Source organism: Xiphophorus couchianus, chromosome 20 (genome assembly GCF_001444195.1).
Source record: "Xiphophorus couchianus chromosome 20, X_couchianus-1.0, whole genome shotgun sequence".
NCBI lineage: Eukaryota > Metazoa > Chordata > Actinopteri > Cyprinodontiformes > Poeciliidae > Xiphophorus > Xiphophorus couchianus.
The window spans coordinates 4844137-4866157 of NC_040247.1; the positions used below are offsets into that span (position 1 = coordinate 4844137).

General features: G+C 37.6%; 3 protein-coding genes across 5 annotated transcripts; 1 reads left to right on the top strand and 2 right to left on the bottom strand.

The window, feature by feature from the left end:
• Positions 1–17: 17 nt before the first annotated feature.
• cox14 (cytochrome c oxidase assembly factor COX14) lies at positions 18–1385 on the bottom strand. 2 transcript variants are annotated; one of them, XM_028003077.1, is made up of 2 exons: positions 784–807; positions 18–453 (listed from the first exon to the last, which is right to left on the bottom strand). In XM_028003077.1, the coding sequence occupies exon 2, from the start codon at positions 441–443 to the stop codon at positions 267–269; it is 177 nt and encodes a 58-aa protein (XP_027858878.1). In that variant the 5' UTR covers positions 444–453; positions 784–807; the 3' UTR covers positions 18–266. The 2 variants fall into 2 exon arrangements, with proteins under 2 accessions (XP_027858878.1, XP_027858876.1); XM_028003075.1 differs by lacking the exon at positions 784–807 and adding an exon at positions 1225–1385 and having other exon boundaries at positions 23–453.
• Positions 1386–1656: 271 nt separating this feature from the next.
• bcdin3d (BCDIN3 domain containing) lies at positions 1657–5544 on the top strand. Its single transcript, XM_028003073.1, has 2 exons — positions 1657–2535; positions 3663–5544. Exons 1-2 carry the CDS (start codon positions 2329–2331, stop codon positions 4194–4196), a joined length of 741 nt encoding a protein of 246 aa, XP_027858874.1. The 5' UTR covers positions 1657–2328; the 3' UTR covers positions 4197–5544.
• Positions 5545–5761: 217 nt separating this feature from the next.
• Positions 5762–21949, bottom strand: ppp4r1l (protein phosphatase 4, regulatory subunit 1-like). Of its 2 annotated transcripts, XM_028003069.1 has the most exons (20): positions 21681–21949; positions 19549–19593; positions 19075–19204; positions 18032–18138; positions 17798–17940; positions 17502–17648; positions 17224–17331; positions 16700–16765; positions 16431–16589; positions 16106–16230; positions 13206–13693; positions 12816–13126; positions 12184–12267; positions 11901–12086; positions 9585–9746; positions 9398–9498; positions 9176–9296; positions 8259–8393; positions 7824–7965; positions 5762–6748 (listed from the first exon to the last, which is right to left on the bottom strand). In XM_028003069.1, exons 1-20 carry the CDS (start codon positions 21685–21687, stop codon positions 6603–6605), a joined length of 2913 nt encoding a protein of 970 aa, XP_027858870.1. In that variant the 5' UTR covers positions 21688–21949; the 3' UTR covers positions 5762–6602. The 2 variants fall into 2 exon arrangements, with proteins under 2 accessions (XP_027858870.1, XP_027858871.1); XM_028003070.1 differs by lacking the exons at positions 18032–18138; positions 19549–19593; positions 21681–21949 and having other exon boundaries at positions 19075–19186.
• Positions 21950–22021: the final 72 nt, after the last annotated feature.

Below are 22021 nucleotides of genomic sequence, written 5' to 3' on the forward strand. Positions count from 1 at the left end.
CTCTTTTAATGCAGAACTGTGATAAATTGTCACACTTTTATTTAAGGCATTTTTATACAATACAAACTTGAAATTATGCTCTGCAGATGTGACAAAGGCCAAATATATTCTCTACCATTGTTTGGTTAAATTTTATACAACAAAAGAAAAACTAAATCTGTGTGGGAATAGATAAACATTCGGGGAGGAATCCTTCTCTTCACCATTGAGACGGATTAGAGGAACGGGAAACGTCCAGTAGGAGTAACAGTGCAGTCCAGGTGACGTCAGTCTTTGATGATTGCAGTGTCCTGGTTCTCTGCAGCCAGTTTCAGCTGTTTCTGCTTCACCCAGTATCGGTGTCCTCGCATCACACACAGGTAGCCTCCGTATGCCGTCAGCAGCATCATTGAGGTAGAAAAGGCGCGGTAACCGATATCAGCCAGACGCTTTGCCGTCACCATGATGATGATCCTGAAGGAGAGGAGAAGTTGGATCAGCTTCAGCAACTGGGTTTAACTCGACTGGTACATTCAGAGGCTGAAGTTTGGACATTTAAGATAATTACAAGTATGTTTTTATATGGAAATACTGGAAGCATCTATGTTTTATAAAAGTACACAACCTGGACTGAAAAGTAAAAAAATCAGTCATCTGTCAATAAAGATGACAAATTGATAAGTGGATTAGTTAGAGGCAAAAAGCTTATAACTGCTTAAATACTTATAACTATACACTTCATAAAATGATCAGAAACATTTTCTATATACACAAAATAATTTCTCTCAAACATTGTTCACAAACCTGTGATGTGTTTTAGATCTTAGAGTTCAGCTCAAGAAAAATGAGAGCAACGAAAGTGCTGCGTTAGGTTTCTGTTCAGTGTAGAATAATCAGACATTTTACAAATTACACACACGAAACTAGATTTAAAAAAAATACGTTTTCTTAAAAATAAAATTTCAGTGCTCTTTTAAAAGAAAGTGTGCTTTTTAAAATCTCTTATGTTTTTAAGTTATTTATTCCATTCACTTTACACCCAATTGAAATGCATTTTAGAAATTAAATTAAATTTTTCTACAGATATGTCGACTATCACAAAAAAATGGTGTTTAATAGTGAAATTACACAGATTATGGATCTGGTGACAGACGTATCCAAATCAAACAACATATTTACTCTTAAACGCTCACTGCTCAAGACTGTTTTTGGATAAATGGATAGAAAATCTTTGTGTTTTCTTACCTTTTTATCCAACAAAAAGTAAACGCAACAAACGGTAGTTTCTTTGCTTCAATGTCAACATAAGAATCCAGATATCTAGCCGTTTGCTAACTAACCTTCGTATTCCATAAAATGCGGAAACTGGTACTTGTCTTGTAAAAACTGGCAGACAGCAGAGCGCCACCACCCGGTCAGGAGGTCATATTACACTACTCGAACTATTTAACTCCCTACTTCTTCCCCTCAGAAAGCGGTTCTGAAGCACTCATTCAGCACTCGGGGGAGTTTTTAACATGACCTGGACGTCTGATGCCTTATATCAACATAAAACATATGCAGAAGTTATAATTTACAATTTTCTGCTTGAAAACAAAGCAACAAGGCAGAGCTATCGAGTAAAGTACAATCCGGTTTTCAAAATAAAACCACGTCATTCAAAATTTTGAATTTTAAATTTTAAAATCCCCTAAATTAAAATGTTAAGATTGGATATACTTACCAAAATCCGTGTTTAATTTTTTTCTTAACTTAGTGATAAAAAAATTTTTACAACTGAAAAATTGATAACAGAGCACGTTTGATCACATATAACACATAAAGTGCTAAAATTAATATATATTTACAAGAAAAACTAGATACACCCCAACAATAACACATTAATCATTTAAAGTCTAAGACTTAAAAATATTGCATTTATTTTCAATTTAATATTGGCCGTCTGGAGGTCATAAACAGTAATGACAAGTATAAAACTATCTTTATTGATATTGGAAAATCGGGTTCGGCTATTTAAAATAAAACAATGAAATGGACATTTCAGTTTATAAATAAAACATCTTGCATTTGAATTCTGATTAAAGTTAAAAAGTGATAAATGAAACTAACTCTACTAAGCATCAGATTTTAAAACTGTAAAAGTCGCTTTGAGTGTTTTGCACTCATTCACCTGTAGAATGAGTGAAAAGAAACACCATAGGTAAATATAACGGTGAATATTTTAGCTACCGTTTTCTTTACGTCTTCAAATGGCCGCGCCCACAGCAGGCGTGAAAATAAGAAGAAAAACTAGTGGAACCCATTTACGACATTTCCACCCGGAATCTTTTCTCAAGCACACACGTTACGATGGCAACATGTCCGAATCTTAAAGGTCCTGACAACGCAGTAAACGACCCCGGTGCTGCTCCGTACGGAAACTTTATAAACTATTACAGCTTTAACCCTCCGGAAAACCGCTTGAGTCTGATCCCAGCAACGCTCCTGCAGGATTTGGGCTACAGGGACGGAGGGGACGAGCCCACGCTCATCCTGGACGTGGGGTGCAACTCAGGGGTGCGAAATGACACACTTCCTGTTTATGTTACTTAAAATGCTCGTGGTGATAATAGCAGTCTTCTTGGAGTGACTAAATTATACGTGCGGTGCTATACTGCCTTTTTTTGAAGTTCCTGTTTCTACTTTGTCACTTTAGTGTATTTATGTTTGGTGCTGTAATGTAAAGTTAGACTAGTTGAATGTATATTTTTAATCTATACTGCAACGCCCCACCATGCTTCATAACATAGACCAATAACTAAAGCTGCAACCAACGATTATTGTAGTCTTAGATTAAGTTATCAATTATTCTGATTATTAATCAATTATTCGAGCAAAAACTAATTCTGCGGATTTTTCATTTAAGCGTATTCCATATATTAGGTTACATAAAAATGCAAGTAAATAATTCATTTCCTTTATTAATAAGAAAACAAACATTTTGGTGCCAGAATGCAGCACATTGCATTCATGCTTGATTATTTGTTGTAAAGAAAGCATCTGCAGCGGGGAAAAAATGTTTCTAACATCAACATGTGAAAAGTTCAGCTTTTTCTGCTTTGCTTAACATCAACGGTGTCATACTGATCTTTTGATTATTTTTTGGATTAACCGATGATTGGATTGCAAAAGGTGCTTAGTAGGAGTTTTTCTTTTCTTTTGCAGAATTTGAACCAGGTGAATCTAAAACTATGAAACATATTTACTAATAGTTTTTGTTTAATCTTAAATGCAAAATGTAAATATTTTTGTGCTATTTTGGCTTAATTACTCTTGAGTATTTTCTTTGAGGAAATTGCCTTTTTTATTAATCAAACAGAATTGACTAAATTTTGTTCTATTTTTTCCCCATGTTGATATCTAGAATTTCTTTTTAAAGTTTTGGATCTGTGATAATCTACACATTCCTTCCCAACAACATATCCGACTACTTTGTTTAATTAAAACATTGCATTCTTTGTTTATTGTTGAGTAGGTAAAATAATTTATTCTTTTTTGACCCTCTATTTCTTTTGACTTCATGATTTTGGCCTATGTGGCAAATAGTTACGACACCCCTGGTGTAAACTAAATTTTAAGCAGAAAAGGAAACCTCCTTTGATATTGTCTGAACAATAACTCAGTTCCTCCTGTGTGAACACCAGGACCTGAGTGTGGCCATCTACAAGCATCTTGTCCAGGAACCAGAGGAGAGCACAGTTCAGCTTCTGGGGTTTGACTTGGATGAAACTCTTATTGAGCGCGCAGAGCAGACCAACCCTCTCCACAGCAACATCTCCTTCATCCAGCTGGACATCACTGAGGAAACCAACCAGCTGCATGACTTCCTCAGCCAGCACAGCTGCTCCCACTTCCACCTGTGTCTGTGCCTGGCCGTCACCATGTGGGTCCACCTGAACCACGGAGACTCGGGCCTGCTGCAGCTGCTGTCGCGCCTCGCCGCCATCAGCACCCACCTCCTGCTGGAGGCTCAGCCCTGGAAGTGTTACCGCTCTGCAGCCCGCCGCCTCAGGAAGCTGGGCCGCTCGGACTTCGATCACTTTAAGACCCTGAAGATCCGCGGCGACGTTGCAGAACACGCCACGGCGCATTTGGAGAGACACTGCGGCATGGAGCTCATGCGGAGCTTCGGCAGCACCGCATGGGACCGGAAGCTGCTGCTTTTTAGACGCAGATGAGTTTTAAGGATTTTTTATGACTTTTAAAACCCCAGTTCTTTGAGATGTAAACAAACAAAACCAAGGTTAACAGTTTCCGCCTTAAACGCAACAAATTCTATGTAATTTAACAGAAAAAAAAAACAATCTTATTGGGGAACATTGAAAAAATGTGGTATAAGTGTACCATGTCGTTTTATGATGGGAGTAAGCAATGCAGAATTACTCACTACAATCAAGTGACTCTGACTGACTCCCAATACGTTTTTTGTCACATCTTCCAAAACCATACACTGATTTCATTATCAAGACATATCTGCCAGGGGATATATATAAATAATTTCAACGGTATTACTTAAAAATAGAACACAGTGAAGACGGTAATAAAAAACAATTAGAAAATATTTATTTCAAAAATACTTTGTTCATCCCAACAGTAAATTAAATGTAACTAATTTCATTAAGGAGTTGTGGTTGGTGATGCTGTGGGCAAGAAGGATCTCCTTTAGCAGTCAGTCTTCTAATAAATATGAAGAAACCAAAGACAAAATTAAATTCATTAATTTTTTAGAATGCTAGAGAGAAACTAAATGTTGGAACTCATGAAATTTACTTCAGAGTTGCTGCAGATGCCGACAAAGAATGTCCTGTAGAAAACAGTCTTACAGCGACTCTGAAGAATCCTCAATCGTGTATAATTTTCTAAACTTTATGAAGTCACTATATTCCCCAAAACAGAACCAGCCTTCTTATCCCATTGTTTAGTCTTAAGAAAAATAAAACCAATCTAGATGCTGTTCTGCATAAAAGCATATCAAATGATCTACTTTTATTAATGACAAACAGTTATTTTTCATCATTTTAATTACAGAATACTAAAAATAACATTACATAAAATGTCTTTTTAAAAGAAACCATTGAATATTACAAAGGTTGTAAATCTTGTAAAGTTAGGATATAAAATCTTTGAACTGTGGTGTATAATTGAAAAAGAAAAATAAATTTCATAAAATGTATATATTAACTGTTCTACTACATTAAAAAAAGATGAGATGGGGACACAAAATGCAGACAGACGAGATGAGTGGACACCGCCATTACTGCGGTGAGCTCTCCTTTCAAAGGAAGCAAGGACCAGAGATGCACAGCACAAACCACAACCGGCTCTAGTTCTCCAATTAAGCTCATTCAAGGGAAAAAAGGAAAGGGGAAACAATTTACAACACAACTGAGCTTGAAAGACGGCAAAAAAAAAAAAAGTGACTTGGTGACTGCTCCCATTATTCACACACATCTCGACTAAACTGGCCTTGGTTCCATTAAAATACTTTTTTTTTTCTGTCCTCGAAAGGTTCACACTGTACAGAAAAGAAAAAAAAAACAATCATCCCAATGAAGCAAGGGAATCTGATCAGGCATCTTTCAAGCTCTTTACACAACCAACACTATTTTCTACTGTACAAGCCACCAAGCAGATTCACCAAAAGCAATTATGACGTCAACATTGAAGGAAGTGAGAGACACTACGTGAGGGGAAACATGCATTATTCAACAGTGTGCTTTCTTTCTTGCTCTTCTATGGTGTCACTTTATCATCAGCCCTTGTTTTATTTCTGAAAAAGTAAGAAAAATGGACATTCAGAACCCGATTCCCCCCCTTCATGTCGGAGAAAAGCTGAGGGGAGGGTTTGCTTTTCCAAAACAAGTTTCAAAGTTTCAAGATATGGTTTTAAATTATGCTTTTCCTGTGAAGCAGTTAGTGGTTTCTGTGAGGGAACGTGATATGAGAAGGGAACAGATGACCAAAAAAACCAAACAAATATAATAAAAAACGGACATCTGAGACACACTTTAGGAGGAGGAGAGGCATGTTACCAGCAGAACTACTTGTTTTGGCTGGTCTGCTGCTCAAAGCTTCATAATGCTGTTCAGGTTCAGAAAAGTCCCCCTGAGTTAGTGCACAGAGTCTGGCGCCCGGAGGCCCGCTGGTTTAGAAACCCACATGAAGAAGAGTTGAGAAAAAAAAGGTATTTTGAATCAGACCAAGCTTAGAAATCGCTTTGGAGAAGGTAAGCCTGACTTGAGTTTGCGGTGGATGTTAGTGTGGAGGAACGGTCAGGCTTAGCTGCCCGAGTCCAGTTGTTTCTCCAAAAGCTCTGAGAAGTAGGTTTGTTTTCTTTTTTTTTTTTCAATAGATGTGCGCTTCGTATTGCCCAACCGGAAGACGGGCTTGCACCGTCCCTTCGAGTCTTGATCCGAACAGCGGTCCTGATTCAGGAAGTGGTCAGTTCTGCCCAACAGGCCAGTGGCTTGGGACCCGGTCGAGTGCTGGTGTAGTACGTTACGCCGGCTGTGCGTCGGTCGGTCGGTCAGGCAGACAGGTAAGACAGGCAGGTGGGCTGCAACGCGGCGGGGAAAGGGGCGGGGTTAGATCAAAGGAGCCGTGTCCATCAGGCCTTTGATTGGGTCCAGGCTGGCAAAGAACCGGACGTCCCGGTCCTTATCAGACTGCAGAGCCATAACGGTTTCTTCCAACTTGTCCGAGTAGGGACAGCCTGGTTCCTTAAAGTAAGCTGAACACAAAAACACTCGGTTAGTAGGAAGAAAAGCTGTAAAGGTGACCTGTTACGCTTCCTTGAACAGGTTAGGATCTGTCTATGTGAGATACAAAACATTCTTAATAATGAGATTTTAGTCTGGTCGCTGCTATAGAGCCTCCTGTCACTTTAAACCCAAATAAACTGCTGCCAGACACAACCCCCAACGCAACATTTACACTTGCATGAGAAAACAGCTGCAAACAAATGTGCAATTATATAACCATACATCTGTGAAAAGCATTAGTAGAGACTCCTGCACGACCAACAAGAATACAGTAAGTGGGTTGTGGATGGTTGGCCAACAACAAAACATTTTTGTTTTCTAGCAGCCATTAACTGTGTTCCCATCACCACATAATTGTGCAATTTGATGTTTTGAAAATAAATACTTAATGGGGATATGGAAATTTTGAAAAAAAAAAAATCTTGTTTTTTGATTAAGTAAAAGTTTTGTTGATAGGTTGAAGTGGTTTCTGTAGCCATATCAAAATTCAGTCATTGATCCAAAAAAATAAAAAATTAAATGTTGTTGTAGCTCATTAATTAAAAATTCTTTAAAATTGGCTTATTTTGCTAAATTGTAATGAAAACACTTTTCACATCTCATGATTAACAACCGAATGTTGCCGCGCCCGCAAACCACGAAAAAGAAGACAGGAAGTGGTTGGAGTATCATGGCGTGACATGTTTTTTTTATTTACATGAACAAACTTATTCATGTGTGATTTTAATCAAGTTTTTTTTTTAATTTAAAGGCAACACTGAAAATGTGGGATTCTTTTTTTTTTTTTATCATTTGTGGAATTTGAAAAAGTTTTGTTGGAGATCCATTTGGGTTGCTAGGTAACGGAGCAGAGACTCACTAATTGGAAGGTTTTTGAAATGGCTAATTTTCCAGACACCAAATAACAAATTTGTTGCCCAAAAATGGCCGGGTGTTTGTTTGTACCTCAAATGGAGGTGTAAAATGTGCAGAAAGTGAATTTTGCATAGTAGTTACTCTTTAAACTTATCGTTTGTCGAATCATTGAGCTCATCTTCAAGTTACCTTTCTCCATGATGCTCTGCCGTAAAGCCTTGGCCACCAGAACGCGGACGTTGGCCACCGGGTCGGCAGAGAGGCTCAGTAGGCTGGGCAGGAGGTGCTGGCTGAACTGATCCATGGGCATGCAGTCCTCCTCCACAATGGCCTTCAGCAAAAACACATAAACACTCAGACTGAGCTGCAACAAGCACCCAGGGAAAAGGTATTTATGACGCAAAGATGTGACAAGAACAGAAACAATCTAATCAGACCGGTTAATCGACAAATGGCTTTCTGCCAGAGTTTTACGGTCAAAACACATTCTCATCCGACTAGAGATTATACAACACTGACATGACATAAAACAACTATTATGGTGTAAAAAAATCAACTATTTTACAATAAAAAAAGGCAGCAAAAGTTATAGAAATATTAAAATAAGTGGAGAAATGTACAGACCTGGCAGATAAAAGCAAATGCCTGCCTGCCCACCCATTTGGGACAGTGGCAGAACCTGACTGAGAGTTCGTTGATGAAGGTCAGACCAAGTTCATCGGCCCCGCATGCATAAAGCTTCTGCAGGATCTCCACTACCTGAGAGCACAAAGCAAAAAACGAGCAGTCAGTCTACGCTTACCGGGAAGAAACAAGCATTTTATAGAAGAGAATTAGGAACACTGGAAGGAAAAAAAATGCTGAAGAGAAAAAAATAGCAAAAAAATTAATTCTGAAGAATTTTGAGAAAATAAGAATTTGAGAAGCAAGATTCAAGTCAGAATTTTGAGGGTTAAAATGGAAAAAACACAATTCTGAGGAAAACATACAGAAATCAATAGGGGAAAGTTAAAAGACAAACAGCAAAAAAACACAATTCCCAAAGGGGGGAAAACACAATTTCCATGTGAAACAAGAAATATTGAAAAATAACAGAACTTTGAGGAAAAAATAGAGAAAAAATACAGAAATCTCAGTTTTACAGTAAAAATAGAGAAAAAATAATTACTGAAGAGAAAAAAAATTATTCCACAGGAGAAAATTTAAAAAACACAAAAGAAAATCCAGATTTTCACAAAAAAAAAATCAGAAATTTTTTTGTCAATTATTTTTTTCAGAAGAAAATTTTGAGAACAAAATTCTAAAATAGAATTTGAAGAAAAAAAAAGTCTGAATTTTGAGGTTCAGAAACATAATTTGTTCCCACTAAATCTCATCTGTAGCTTTCCACAGATGAACGCTACAGATGCAAATTGTTAGAATTTGCAACGTAAAATCTGCTGCTCACATAACAAATATGACCAATATATCAATATCTGAACATTTTACATCTCAAATTTATTTTCTTCTAAAATACTTTTCAAACTCTTCTATGAACTCACCAGTTTATAGGAGATCCACCTGACCTCTGACACTTTGTCAGAGCAAAGCGTGAGTGCTATCTGTCTGAGGTAGTCGTAGACGTCGTAGTGGCTGTACAACTCTATGATTAGGATCAGCTGCCTGGACACAGACACAGACAAAAGGTAAATATAGTCAACTAAAAAGCAGAAAAGAACAGCACATTATGACAAATAATAAAACATAAATCAAAGCAAACTTACTCTGCCAACTCGTATCTGAATCTCCAGTTGCGGCTGTTGTCCGTCACCATGAACTCCTGCAACTGGTACAGATACTCCCTCCTCTTGTCTGCATGCAGCAGCTGCAGGAAGTACAAACCAGCTTCGTTAGCAGAGATTTAATGAGTACTTGGCGTCAATTTTCCATCAGTTGAACCAGAGCTGTTACCTTCAGGAAGTCATACAGGTGTTTAAGCACACCGATGCGAACCTCGTCCAGGTCTTTGAGGAAACCGTTGAAGATGGGCACCAGATCCGCCGCCGTCAGCTGATCGCCGAGAATGACCGCCAGTTCATGGATGGAGAAGGCCAGAGTACGCCGCACCTTCCACTGAGCAAGAAAAAGACCAAAAAACGTTGTAATTTTGCTGAAAACCTTAAGCAATGTTTAGTAAACATCTAGTATAATTTTGAGGAAAGCTGCAATTTAACGCGATGCAGCAGTTAAATGTCGTTGCGTTTAAATCTGGTGTGACTGGTCTGTCAAAATAACACATTTTACTGGACGATAAATTGTCCCAGAAGTTGCAGCAATAAACAATAATTTTGCAGTTTGGAGACCATTTCCAAATAAAGGTAATTGCATAATAATGCAAATAACATTCAAACTTTAAATTCTAGTGAACATTTAACATTGAAACTGAAAGACATTTTAAATATCCAATATAAACAAAAAAACAACAGAAAGAACAAATAAAATTAATTAATAAGTCTCTGTAAACAAAATTGTGTTTTTAATAGAGTTAGCTGACACCAAAGCACCAAACTGAAGACTTTTATCATCCAGTTTTTGGTAAAAAGAGAAAAAAAGAAAATAAACAATAAATCATCCAATGGAAATTATTAAGTTTGTTTCAATTCATCATGCTATTAATTGATTTATTGCGACAGGCCAAGCTGCGACCCTCAGGCTTCTAAACTTGTCATTTGGTTTTTTTCTTGTTGCAGTAAAAATCACCATTAAACATTTTACAAAGTAAAAAAAACCAATATGGTTAAAGAATGTTTCTACATTTCCACCCATTTGTGCAATTTTCCCCCAACTTCAATCCAGCAGAACTAAAGTTTTATGGCTTAATAACTGAAAACAGTCTCAGACCTTTTAGCCTATCCCAACTAAATGACCAGAATTTTAATTTATAAAGAACACAAAGTGCACTCTTACTGCATAAAAGCCAGTTTATGAGCAAAATGACAACAGAAGCAGGCTGAATCTGCCTTTTCCAACAATATCTATCAAAGAAAAAATATAATAGAAATACTTTTTAAAACAGAATCCCCACGTTTCAAGCAAAAACCTTAATATTTAGGCTAAAAAACTGCTGTTAAGGGCCAACTGTGGAAAAATAAAATCCAAGTGAAGGATTCAATGGTAAGTCAGGCGTTTCACACAATGGATCTGTCAGAGAAACGACTTGGGGCATGTAAAGACAACACCGGCATCTATTTGTCCCAACATGTCCTCCAACTGTTCAACTTGAGGAAAAGCCTGTAAAGCTGCCCTGACTTTTAAAGTTGTCAGGATGGAATCAGCAGCAGTGAGAGTGAGAATAGAAATATTGCATTAACAGAAGGACTGGACGACGTTAGGAGGGCGTAACAACAGGACCTGCGACTATTAAATAATTAAAATGCTCTATTAAAGGAAACATGGACTCCAGACAACAAGTAGTCCAACTACTGAAAAAAACAAGATTTCACTGGAAAAGTTGAATGTTGTAGTTACTTTATGAATTGCTCAGTTTAACACACATTTTCCTTGTAAAACTTTCTATAAAGAATTTTAACCACGTGAAGCTAAAACTATGCCACAATGTTATTTTTTTTAACATTTAAATGGAAAATCTTTTTTTTTGTACAATTTTGGCTTAATTACTGCTCCAACCTTGTCCTTTCAGTAAATTGCCTTTTGAGTTCATATGCTCCAGTTAACAATGAATCGATTACTAAATTAGTGAACGATTATTTCAATAATTGATTCAGCTCGATTAATTGTTTCAGCCCTAGTTTCAAGTATCACTTTCCTGCAGAAACTGTCTTGTTAACGCCTCAAAACACCGTCCTTATGACTCAGAAAAGCTAAGTTATGTCAAAGAAAAATAGGAATTGTAAGAATCAGGCTAACGAATGTATGGGACGATGCTATTCAAGCTAATTTCTCAAAATCTGAAGTTGCACAGTTCATAAACCGTTAAAGAATTGGGTTTTTTTTGGACAAAATACTTAATCCACACTAAAAATGTAAATATCCCTTTAATATAATCTAATGCACAACATCCTAAAAAGTTCTCCCTCCCCAGGTATCCTAAAAAAAAACCCTATCTTTTTTCTTTTAGACAAAAACCTGCATCATCACATCTGTTAAAAAGTTAACAGCCATCTGATTGGCTGCTCAAACAGCTGCTTAAACATAAAAACCTCCCACTGAGATAAAATCTAGGCTGTAAATAATCATCTCTACCAGACTCTTGGGCCGATTTCCTACCTGAACATCACTGGCCAGCGTTTCATACGTGTCCTTGAGGCAATGCCAGTTCTGCCGGCCGAGCGTGAGCGCCACGCCGGGCAGGCTGAAGGCACAGTGTTTGGCTATCTCTGTGTCCACCGTCTGCGCCCGGGCCGGGTCCGTCATGGAGAGGTACTGATCCAACAGCTGCTGGGGTATAACGTTCTGCAAATACGGCACAGAGAGAGTAACATTTAAAAAAAATAATCATGTAAAAGAGAGAATGTGTGGAATATTTACAGGCCGGTGTATTTAAACTGACCTGGATTTTCGGTTTGTCCTCGGACACTCGGGTTTGTATCACCTCTACCTCCTCTATCTCTATGGGTTCATCTGATTCAGACTCCTGGGAAAAATGAAATGAAATGAAAATGGTTTGTTCCATACAGTTATGGAACAAACCAAGCTGACTACATGCAAAAAACACTTCAAATTAAAGGTGCAGCTAACATTTACTTTAGTAATCCATTATTCTGATGACAAATCAAATGATCGGATAAAACAATATTGGCACATTTCGCAAATTTCTTACTTAATTACTGCAAATAAAAAAAGAAAAGAAGGAAGGGGGAAAAATTAATGAAATTTGGAAGGAAGAAAGGAAAGAAGGATGGAAGAAAAAATAAAAGGAACAAAATTCAGAAGGAAGGGAGGGAAGGATGTTTGGAAAGATGGAAGTAAGGAAGAAAGGAAGGAAAGAAGGAACAAATAAGGAAAGTAAGATATGAAGGAATAAAGAAAGAAGGAAGTTCAGAAGGCAGGAAAGCAGAAAGAAAAAAAAAGGAAGGAAAGATTTGGTATGAAAAAAAAGGTTTCATTTTTTAAATGATGTCGCCCAAAAACCATTTCTTATCTACATCTGACCAAATGTTAACAATCTGAAGCGTGTCTTACTGGTGCTGGAGAGTCAGGAGAAGACTCCTCTTCCTCTTCCTCTTCCTCCTCCTCCTCCGGCTCTGTCTGTGTCTGCTCATCTTCTTGCTCTTGGACCGGACTCGGCTCTGTGGCTGGAGGAGTTTCTGCCGTTTGCTCCTCCTCTGTGCTGGTTTCCTCGGTTTCATGCGGCTGAATCTCTGTGGATTTGTCCTCCAGCGGGCTTTCGGGGTTGGATTCTAGTAGTTCGTCTTGCTGTTCAGTTGGGTTGTTTTCTGTTGGGCTGTCAAGCTGTGCAGCCTTTAGAGCCGCTGACAATACTTGAACTTGAGCTGAGCAGTAAACCACATCTGTAATTAAATCTGCATTCCCAGAAATCTCACCGTACACATTCTGGCATCAAACACTCACCTTGTACATCTGGATCATCAATGTGAGGTTGCAAACAATCCAAAACCTTCTGGATCTGATCACTGGTAGCTTTGCCATGGCTGTATTTAGACTCTGAACAGTTTTCTTCTGGTTCCTCTTCTTCTACCTTTTTCTCCGTCCCTTCCTCTGATGTCTGACAGTTTAGCATCTCCAGTTCTTCGCTGATGTCAGGTAGAGGTTCTCTCCAGTAGATGAAAGAGTTAAAGCTGTCGTCGGCCTGCTCCGTCTCTTTTGTGTTTTTAGCATTGTTTGTAACCAGGGGGCTGTCTCGGCTGTCTGTCACAGCCGAGCCGGGAACAGAAAAATGGCCGTCTTCGAAGTGGTTCAAGTCCTCGCAGTCTGGCGTCGCCACGTGCTCCGGCGATGGCGTGGCCCGGCCGTCCTGGTTGGGAGGCGTGTGTGTGATGGTTCTGTCTTTGTGGCAGCTGCTAATGTCGGAACAGTTCAGGGAGTTCAGAGAGCAGCTGCTGCAAAGAAACACAAGTTCAGAAACAACCAGTGCTTCCTATTTTGGTAACTTTACAAACAAAGTTATAACTGAAGTAAACAGTCCGGTTCATTTGGGGAGGTGTGAATTCGCAATCAAACTCAAAAAAGCTCAGTTTGGTTCTAGTGAACTCTGGTGTGGTTCAAATACATGTTTGAAGACCAAACTGACTGGAAACCACTCCAAAAGCAGGAAGCAAACTATAATTCTGTGTAAATACAATCAAATCGAAATAATCCAAGTCTAGCCCTTGTGGAAGAAATGGGAAATTGGTATTTCACCAGTGACGAAAGAGAAATCCTACAACGCGTAAAATTGAACGCCAGAAATGGTGCAACACTGAGCACAAAGAAGTTGCGCTCCATGTCTTCTTCAAAGGTTTTCAGTGATTTTTGATACAGCGCCGCCACAGGTGAGGAAGTGAACAATTGTTGTCAAACAATCCAATTAGTTTGGATTGTTTGACAAAGCCAACCGCACCGGATGATAATGTAACAAATATTGCAATTTTGGTTCCCAGTCAAAAGGATTCTAATGAACTATCAGGTGTGAAACCCCCCCCAAAAATCTATATAAGCAAGACTGCTTTGGTAAAAACAGAGTTTCATTTGTATAAACAATAAAATTTGTCTCGGTCTATTTTTTTGGTAATGAAACTTAACGCAGAGGAATAAAAGAACAGGCTGTTCGTCATGTCTCATTAATAACTGTGATTCATTCAACCAATGACTAAGCTGCAGCTTCCTCAGCCAAGAGGACATCCGATCTTGTCTGTCTGATGCAAAAATGTGACAAATTTGTGCATGATAAACTATTACCACACACATTTCCTAAAAAAAACAACTTTATAACTCATCACTCATATCTGCTTTCTACTAATAAGTAGAAAGCAAATTTTACAAGTTCCCTGTAGAAACCAACAGTCCCTACAATTGAGGTATCCACGAAACATAGCCGAATTATTCTCGCAAATCTTTGTCAGCATCTACAGGAATCTTAACTCTGATCTTAATGAATAATAATTAATAATAATTGGACAATAATTACAGCTTTTATGGATTGTTTTATTAGAATAGAACAGGGTCAAAAAGGGATTGCTTTGTGCTACACTGACCCTCCTGGTGTGGGTTGTATTATATAAAAGGCACCACTAATCTGGAACAAACTTCCAGAAAACTGCACAACAGCTGAAACACTGAGTTCCTTTAAATGAAGGCTAAAACCCCACCTGTGTAGAGTTACTTTTTGACCATTTTAACATGTTGAACAATATTAATTAGGACCAGGACTTTAAAATGTTTATTTTTATTTATTAATTACATAGATTTCAACTTGTTAAAGATGTAATAGCAATTAACCACTTTCTTTTTTTTTTTTTTAAACATCAAAGGTTCCAGCTGGGACTTTTACGCGGTTCTGGTACGCCTATAAATCTGACGCATCAACATCATCCATAAATAATGTTGGACAACAAAGTCGCTTCCCTTGGCTCACTGCGGGTTAATTTTTCATTAAAAAAAGAAAACAATATGATGGGATGCTGAAAAATAATATTGTGTTCAAGTTGTGCTAACAAGAGTTAGCCTGTCAGCAAAGCTTCAATAGGTGAAGCTTCTCAACGCTAAACCTGTTGCAGCAGCATTTCTTCAAAGAAGTACCATAAATGACCCTAGGTTCCTGAAATACTTGAAACATTACAACAACCCCTTGAACAAATCTGAGGGTTGGATGACCTAAATAACAGATCAAAAAGAGGAAATCTCTGTTGTTAAGCTTATATGTCTATTTTTTCAATAGTTTAGCAGCAAAAAGGTTAAATGAATTGAAAATGCTGTTTAAATTGTCGATATATAGTTTGATTAAAATGTAACTAATTGTGATTGTCACCACTAGTTTCAATACATCTAAATCAATCAGTAATCTGAAGGAATGACACTCAAACATCAGAGCTCCAAGACAGTTAATCTCTTTACTTAAAAGCGATTGTTTGTTACAGATTAAATAACTCGCTGTAAGACTTCCTGTTGTCCTATAGAAACATCTTTTCTATACAGCATTGTGCTGATGAGACGGAAACTAAAGCTGCCATCCAATCCGTGGCTCCTGATTAAGCAGTTATAAAGGGAAAGCAGTGCTTCTTTTCAAACACAAACAAAACAACGCCTTTTCCTTCGATGGAGCGTTAAAGTTGGATGGAGAACTTCTTAAGCAACTTGAAGCTATGAATAAAAGTGGTTTTGAAAGAAGTTACGCGACCACTGCTTTGCAACATGTTGAAATGACCGGTTTTGCTCAAATGTAGACATTTTGGAAAGCTTTTAGAACAAACATGACACCGAACACCTACATGTGATAAAGAGTCATTATAATAAAAGTTCAGTGATGGTCTTACTTGTCCGTTGTACACCTGGGGACCTCTGGAAGAGCACCATCTTCCCTGAAATGAAGGCCTGTGCTGGAGGGGTTGGCAAAGGTGGAGATGAATCTCCCCAGAGACTGAAAGGCAGCCTGTCGCACCTGAAGGTGGAAAAGTTTGTTTTTACAAGACTTAATGAGTTAAGAAACCACATTATTAGAAAAAGTTTTATTTGATGATAAAATCATTTTAAATGGCTCCATTTCCTATCTTTTTAATTTTAACTGTCAGAATAAATGTCCCAATCATTTCGACGCAATCATTTACAGCGCATACATTTCTCACAGTTTGTGAGTCTTACCCAACGTGATTGGTCACTGATGAGGTTGATGAACAACGGGGACAGTTTTGAGCGCCGCACCTCTGGAGAGGTGGAGTTGGAGACGGTCATGAAGCACTCGGCACACGCTTTCCTGATGCCCCAAAGGCTGTCAGAGCACAGGTTGAAGAACTTCGGCATCTGCGTTAAAAACATAAAACAAACTGAGATTTTTGACTGCAGAGAGATTTATTGATTTTAAAAACCAGTACGAAAATAAATGTTGTAAAACATATTCTGAAGTTTCTCACCAGAAGTTTTTCTGTTGCTTCCTGACCAACAATAGAGCAAAATTCCCCAAAATTCCCTGCACACACCTGTAACAAGCATGATGGGGAGAAAATACGGTGAAACACTTCAGACAAAATTTAATAGTTTAAGTATGCTTTGCTGAAATGTACTGTGATTATTATGAGCTGCCCTCTAATCAATTCCAAATTTGTGCGTGGGGGCATAATTAAAATAGAATTACAAAGAGATCCAAAAAAATACTTGGCAATGTTTAACCACATTTGCAGCCCCGACACCAACTGGCACCAGTTAGACAGAATTAACATTCCAGAGGGGAAACAACGGCGTAGTGTCAGCAAAGCCCGCTGGACGAAACAGAACTGAGGTTGATTCACAGACTGATTGAATTCACACTGACAGAGCAACACAAACAGAATTAAACTTGACCTCACATGCCTGCTGTCTGAGCCGTGCTTTAGGCTGCAACATAACTAACCTAAAGGTCATCTTCAGATTTCTGAATGTGAGAAAGGAAAGGTTTTACCTTGCGCACTTGGAAGAGTCTGGCGTCGCTGCAGAGGTCGCAGAAGCGTGGCAGCAGCAGATGCTCCACTGTGTCTTTGCTCAACATGGTGACAACTTTACACATGATCTGTGTGACAGAACGAAAGCAGATCGGGAACTCAAGTAAAAGGAGGTCAATAAAAGTAATCTAAATCAAACTGGGTTTGATTTAGATTACGCATTGATACTCTTTAATTGATACTCTTTAATGATAACATAAGAAAGAAGAAATGGGTCAAATGAATAAATGTTTCTTACAGCAACTGCCTCAATTTTGTAGTCATCATCACTGCTTGGTTCTGTCAACTCAAGCAGAACAGGACAAACTTTGGTCTCCATGTCAGCTTTAGAGATGAGGCCCTGCTCCAACAAAACCAGCAGCGCTGCCTGACTCGTCTTCCGCACCTGCAAACGATGAATGGGTCAATTGTTAAGTCAACATGCAAAAACACAAATGCTCCATTTTTAAAATCCCCAAAACATACTTAATTGTACTTAAAATGCTTTGCTTAGTTTTACAGTCCACCTAAAGAAGTGATTTATTTGAAACCTACCTGGTTATTTGGATCTGTAAGATACCGGACTACAATGGGTACCAAATATCTTGAGAAGGCGGCTGGGAAATTCGGCCGACTCTCGTGCAAAAACATGGCAATGTTAGGAACTTGCTCCATCAGCTCCGATCGCACAGTGGGCTCTAAGCACACACATCACAGCGTCAATTTAATAAACCAAATAAAAACAAGGCAGCTGAAACAAAAAAAAAAATGACAAGAAAATACATCTACCTCCATCCTCTGACATTCTGGCAATTGTCTCCATGACACTGATAAAGTCATTTTCATTGTCACTGAACTCTCGAAGCACATCAAGCAGGCCACGCGCCACGATCTGCCTAGAAAGCAATAGCTCCAAGTTAGTGGTATGCCTGCCAATACCTACAAGGGTCAAGTTCGCAAAGCATAACATGCAGCTCCGAAAGCAATGGCAAGTACATTCCACACGCATCTACTTCAAAATAAGAGGATGGCTTAGTCCTGCACGTCAGAGCATAAAAAGCATGAAGACAACAGCTGGAATCAGTACTTGCAGGGCCACATGAGACAAAAACAAAGGACTTTAGAACTGTGGGGTTATTTATGAAAGCTGCATCAGGCAAAAACAGACTTAAGAACATAACTATCTTTAAAATTAAAGAAATTCTACATATAAAGACAGAGGGTTAAGGAAGCATTCAAACAGTTTTCTGACATTCTTTCACTGAAATTCATTTCAGTAAATCTTCAAAACAAAGTATTGCTATAACATAATTTCACTATCTAACCTAATGAAATTTATGATTTGGACCATGAACATTATTTTTTTATTGCTGCACAACTTCCTAGTAATGACTGACTCCGGTTAATATCCTTTCCATGTAAATACTGATTTATTTGCTGACGTCTCCTTGTTGCAAAGACGCCAAAATTATGCTGCAGATACAAAAAGATTTTTAAAAATTTGTTTGCCTTTAACTAATGCATATTTTTACTATTCAAATTTTTTAGAGAACACAAGTGAGAATCATTTGATGAAAACAGAAATACTGCTTTATGAGGAATATTTGTTACTTCTGATAAAATAAAAAGTGACGACGGTCTTCCCTTTTTAAGAGGGAGAATTGTCTGAGAATTTGTTTGATTCTCAGACAAATATTAGATCGTTTTCTCTCTAAAACTATATCAGCAGCAAACAGGTGAAGCACAGGTTGCAAAAGAGGTAGTGATCTTAATGTTTGACCTGTTTTTAGAGGACAGGAGGATTAGCCGCCTGAACACAGAACTCAACTTACCTGTTGAATGTATTTTCGCTGAAGGCGTACTTCTCTAACCTTCCCAGAGGAGTTAGGTTGTCTTGTCCAGCATCGAGGAATGCTGTGATACGAATGCCATCACAATCTGCAGCATAATCATCAAATCCAACTGTGGGTGGAAAACATTTGATTTTGTTGTAAGCTAGATCAAAGTCAAGAAAAATTTATATAACAGCAGTCTCGTGATGTTATAAAAAGTTTTATGTCAGAGATAAAGTCCATGATTTTCTTGAGCATGAATATTCAGCAATTTAATAAGATATACTTGTGTTTAATTCATTTGGCTGATGTAAATTAGACATGTTAGGCTGTAAAACTGCAATGATAGCATACTATCCATGCTAAAAAGTTGTCCAAAAACAAAAAGAACCTCTAGGCAGAATAAAATTCATTGTGATTTTTTTTAAATAGGAGTGTCTATATTTTGTCATACAGATTTATTGATATACTTACAATCGTCCAGATCATCATGGCCATCTTCAAAGTATAAAGATAGACCTGCAACAATAAAACAGTAGGTGGGGAGATGGATTTATGCCACTGGATTTATAAACTAAATATAACGTTTGGTGAACAACAGCGTTGCATCAGGTTATACTGGGATGACTGACTGCATTTGATTTTTTTTGTGCCTTCTATTTAAATTTTAACACACTTTATGATTAAAACTTTGGTGCATAAGATAATTTCTCCCAACTCAACATCTAAATTGTCTTCTTTAGCTACATAATTACACTATTGCCTCACTAATTCATATTTTGTTTGATATATTTTAGTATACTTTGATATTACATTTTATATCAAAACATTTTTACCAAACAGAGCTCTTAAAATAAAATTAGGGGTTTTCAGGCCGAAGTTGTTTGGAAGATGTGCAGTTCAAAGGTTCAAAGGATAATTCAATTATGTGACAAGATGATCATGGGATTCAGTATAATATTTAGTAACATTATCGCTATTGAAAAAACTTCACATCCAGTTCATCTCTCTTGTAATAAGAAGTTCAGTCTGCTTATTTATTTTTTAAAACCAATAAAGAAATTACACAGAGAAGATGTATAACCCATATAATTTTCTTGGCTTAATAAAATAATAGTCATGCTTAAAAGTGATCAAATAACCAAAACTGAAAAATATATTGAATCTTAATTGTTTTATCATATATGTCAGCGAGTGCAGTACCACAATAATAAAACAACAATAATTTTGGATGCAGCATTTTATTAGAAGACCAGGTATTCATACTGAAAATTGATAATATATTGGAATAGTTGGATGGACTAACCACCCTTAATACCCACAAGTAATGTATGTTTAGAGCAGCTGAGATTTTAAAACTAATATAGAATTTTAGGAAACTTGGAAAAATGTTGTAGTTTAGCCAATACTGTAATGATATAATCATTAAGATTTTCAGCAAAAAGCACCGTTATTAAATGTTTTCCTACAAATAACATTACAGAGTGACAAGAAGAGAAACCGTTGTGCACCTTACGATTTATTAGTTTTATCGACCAATTACTCGATCTAATTATTTAAAAGAAACCTAATAATGATCTCAAAACTCTGAAATCTCTCTCAAACACACAAAAAAATCTGTAGCCAAGATAAAACATTGATAAAGAAATATTATCTGCATGAGTATTGATACAACTGACTGTGATATGTTTATATACTTTATACCAATTTATGTTCCAAATTACAATGTTTGTCCTTTCTTTTAGACATTTACATGTACAGTATATTGTTATGTACGTAGCCTATTTTACTAATAAAGAACTACTGCTGATGGGACATTTCCTGCATTGACCAACACACTCTAAACCTACTGGATTTTATTAGAGAACAAATAAAAAATACAACTTTTTTTATACCATTCAGTAATCGATAAATCATAACACCAGTAAAGACAAGTTAAAAGAGGAGCCCAGAAAAGGATCCAGGAGGCGAAGCCTGTGTTTACAGCTGTTGAGGCTAAGGAATGTGCTCCAGATTTAAAAACACCCTTAAACTTGGAACGATGTTATGGACCTGGTGTTTTACAACTTAAATAGAAAACGTTGCGATAGATTTTAAGAGAAACAACAATATACCCAACGACCACAAACAAACAATACACTTTGTTATGATATATGGCAGGATTTGTCAGCTTACGGCTGACACCGACTGTGGCTACCCGGCTAACGTTAGCTAAGTTGACTCGATAGCATTTGCTATTACAACAGGTCGAAAATAATCCAAACAAAAGAGATAATCTGTATTTGAATAAAACTAACTCGGTGATTTTATAATACAACATTCTCAATTTGAAAATAAATTTTCAAAGCACGCTTCTGAAATGACCCATTTCGACACTCCTGATTAGCTTTCGTTAGCGAATAGGCTAGTGTTGCTAAGTCTGCTAACACAGGTTGTCCAAGCCCTGCGCTAGAGTCGGCTTTCCTAATCTACCATTACATCAAACAAGTGGTGAAATAGTTACTGCAGTTCAAGTATTACAACTCTGAACAATAAAATGCCACTTTAACTAGAAGAAAAAAATCCAAAAGTTTGTAAGAAAATATGGTTTAAAAAAGTGTTATTACCTGCCATCTTGAGTATCGGCTCGGCTCTGCGGGCTGCCTATCTGCCTTCTAATGCGCTTCCGACGACAGGGGTGCTTTTCATGGCAGGGGTGCCTTTTTCGATACAACACCGTCCGCCGTCCGGTTATGGGCTGTCACTCAAACACGGCAACAAACTACTTCCTGAAAGTACTTCCCAATGCTGCCATTTACCGACTAATTATGTTTTAAACAACTACTGTGACTGTTGTTTTGCAGCTCTGGTACAAACTCGACATAACTGAGCAAAAACTGAGCTTTTCTTTGTGCGCCTTCAAACAAAAAAAGAGAAGCTATAGAGTCATGTGACTATATGTCGTAGT

Excerpts from the sequence above, each read along its gene's own strand:
- cox14 (XM_028003077.1), bottom strand. The coding sequence starts at position 443 with ATGGTGACGGCAAAGCGTCTGGCTGATATCGGTTACCGCGCCTTTTCT.
- bcdin3d (XM_028003073.1), top strand. The coding sequence starts at position 2,329 with ATGGCAACATGTCCGAATCTTAAAGGTCCTGACAACGCAGTAAACGAC. Across the intron at positions 2,536-3,662 it reads ACGTGGGGTGCAACTCAGGG|GACCTGAGTGTGGCCATCTA; the intron begins GTGCGAAATGAC and ends TGTGAACACCAG.
- ppp4r1l (XM_028003069.1), bottom strand. Across the intron at positions 12,087-12,183 it reads AGGACAAACCGAAAATCCAG|AACGTTATACCCCAGCAGCT; the intron begins GTCAGTTTAAAT and ends CCGTATTTGCAG. Across the intron at positions 6,749-7,823 it reads GCAGAGCATCATGGAGAAAG|CTTACTTTAAGGAACCAGGC; the intron begins GTAACTTGAAGA and ends TTTTGTGTTCAG.